The 2,610-nt window shown below is 35.9% G+C and overlaps 1 protein-coding gene across 1 annotated transcript in view; it reads left to right on the top strand.

Moving 5' to 3' along the window:
- SNX14 (sorting nexin 14) overlaps window positions 1-2,610 on the top strand; it is a 101,440-nt gene that overhangs the window by 90,409 nt on the left and 8,421 nt on the right. The window contains exons 25-27 of the mRNA XM_017892959.1: window positions 666-789; window positions 1,057-1,221; window positions 1,397-1,492. Of these exons, the coding sequence (XP_017748448.1) occupies window positions 666-789; window positions 1,057-1,221; window positions 1,397-1,492 (385 nt within the window). The remainder of the gene's footprint in view (window positions 1-665; window positions 790-1,056; window positions 1,222-1,396; window positions 1,493-2,610) is intronic.

Raw genomic sequence — 2,610 nt, 5'->3', positions numbered from 1 at the left:
ATCATGTTAGTGTTTTTTTTTTTTTTTTTTTTTTTGACAGTCTTGCTCTATCACCCAGGCTAGAGTGCAGTGGCATGATTTTGGCTCACTGTAACCTCTACTTCCCAGGTTCAAGCTATTCTCCTGCCTCAGCCTCCCAAGTAGCTGGGACTACAGGCATGCACCACTACACCTGGCTAATTTTTTTGTATTTTAGTAGAGATGGGGTTTCACTATGTTGGCCAGTCCGATCTCAAACTCTGTCTGACCTCGGGTGATCTGCCTGCCTCGGCCTTCCAAAGTGCTGAGATTATGGGTGTGAGCCACTGCGTCTGGCCTAAATCATTAGTTTTAAAGTTAGCTATCAATAATATATTTGTACATCTTTTTATGTTAACTTTTGTGGTATATAAAAACAGAGGAGGGGTCTTTTATGGATGATGAATTATGGACTGTAACTAAAATGAATATTTTAGTTTTATGTAATATTTTGGGGAACATGTATTTTTTATTGCAATTTGGGGCATAAATGGGGAATTTTAGAAACATATATTAACCTATCTAATATTCTGTTTTGATTGGAAAAGGTTTAAATGCCTTTGCTGTGTGTCACTGCATCCTTATTGATTATTGTCAGCAGATGTAATAAACTACATATCTCTTTATTATTGCAACTTTTATTTTAGCTTTTCAATGATCTGTTTAAAAATAATGCAAACCGTGCTGAAAATACAGAGAGAAAGCAAAATCAGAATTATTTTATGGAGGTGATGACTGTAGAAGGAGTCTATGATTACCTGATGTATGTAGGTAAGATCTAAGTGGTTTAAGACTTGTTTTTCATTCATCTTACTTCTGTGATGCAAATAATGTTCTTGAGTATTGCCCCATCATAACTTTTTTTAATTGAAGATACCTTTCATAATAATTCAATACAGTTGTCCTTGATCATATTAAAGTTGCTAGTGTTTACAAATAAAAGATAGACCATGGTCATCTGTGTTTTTTACATTGGCAAATTTTCAGAAATACCAATTTATCTGGAACAATGAGGTATCCCATTTGATCCTTTCTCAGGACGGGTAGTTTTCCAGGTTCCTGACTGGCTTCATCATCTCTTAATGGGAACTCGAATCCTCTTTAAAAACACCCTGGAAATGTATACTGACTACTATCTTCAGTGTAAACTAGAACAGCTATTTCAGGAGCACCGTTTGGTCTCACTCATAACACTTCTCAGAGGTTTGTATTTTCTCATGTGTTTGTTTCATATTTTATGTACTCTGTGATTTTAATTGAATCTAAAAGGGGAAGAAATCTTGTTTTGCTTTGGTTTATTAGTATTTCTACTATGAGGAAATCCTTTGTGTATAAGTAGATGAAAATTCCAGAAATACTTCTTTTTACTCTTTTTTAGATGCTATATTCTGTGAAAACACTGAACCTCGCTCTCTCCAAGATAAGCAAAAAGGAGCAAAACAGACTTTTGAAGAAATGATGAATTACATTCCAGGTGTAATATTTAAGAAGTAACTTAATTTCATATAGATAAGCCATCTGTTGAGGTCACAATGTATAGTAATTATTGAAGCTAATTTTTACTGTGAGTTTTCATTTTACAAATAGTTGCAAAGATCAATTAAAATTAACACACTAGTTAAATAATTATTTCAGATGTTATCACTAAGACTGAGACGTTAGGACTTTAAGGCAAGGCTGTTGCTACTCACATAGTAGCCAGATTCATTCAAAAATAACTTATAGTCAAACTGGTCAAAGTGACATGTTGTGGGACCATTGAAAGCCTGTGTCCACTACACCATAACAATAGCTCACTAGTGTGTATGACTAAAAGATCAGAATTCATTCATTGCGAATTTATTGAGCACCTTCCATATTCCAGGCATTATGCAAAATGCAAGGGATATAAAAAATGTACTTGAGTAGCTCAGTCTAGAGGAAGACAGGCATATAGACAAAACATACATGTGATAATAGAGGCATTTTCAAGTTACAGAGATATCACAAAGGAGGAGGATGGCCACCTCTTCTGTAAAGTTGGTAGGTTTGGGCCACTAAGGAAATGAATGGTAGTAACCTCTTACTGTGATGGGAAATAACAAGGAAGAAATGTCAAAGGGTCAAAGCAGATGATTCTTAGTTTAGAACATTTTGAATGAGAGGTGCCTATAAATTACTCAGGAGGAAGTGTCTGTTAAGCACGTAGACATCGAGGTTCAAAAGTTGGAGAAAAGGTGGTATAGGATAGATTAGTAGAGATATGGGAGCCATGTGTGATTAGATACTAAAGCACAGGGAGAAAGTATGGAGTAAGAAGAGAAAAGGGTGATTTCCAGTTTCTGGTCTGGCACATAAGAACCTGGCCATCATCACTCCATCCTAGTAATAAGCAAAAAGCTGAATGCACTAAAAAAACTAAACAGCTCTTAGATTCACCAGAGAGTGAGGTCATATGGCAAACCACTGCCCCCCAGATTGGAGAGAATCATAGCTAGCTGGAGCAGAGAAACCCGTGAACTCAATACCCCTGGAGAAGTCAGTGCTGAGCTAGGGAAACTTGAAGTATAACTGACCAATTGCTATAGCCTTTTAAATCTCTTTTAAGAGATT

This window comes from Rhinopithecus bieti, unplaced genomic scaffold, assembly GCF_001698545.2.
Source record: "Rhinopithecus bieti isolate Rb0 unplaced genomic scaffold, ASM169854v2 scaffold_23199, whole genome shotgun sequence".
In the NCBI taxonomy this organism is placed as follows: domain Eukaryota; kingdom Metazoa; phylum Chordata; class Mammalia; order Primates; family Cercopithecidae; genus Rhinopithecus; species Rhinopithecus bieti.
Note: the sequence above shows the minus strand (reverse complement) of the source record. Positions and strands in the feature narration are given on the sequence as shown.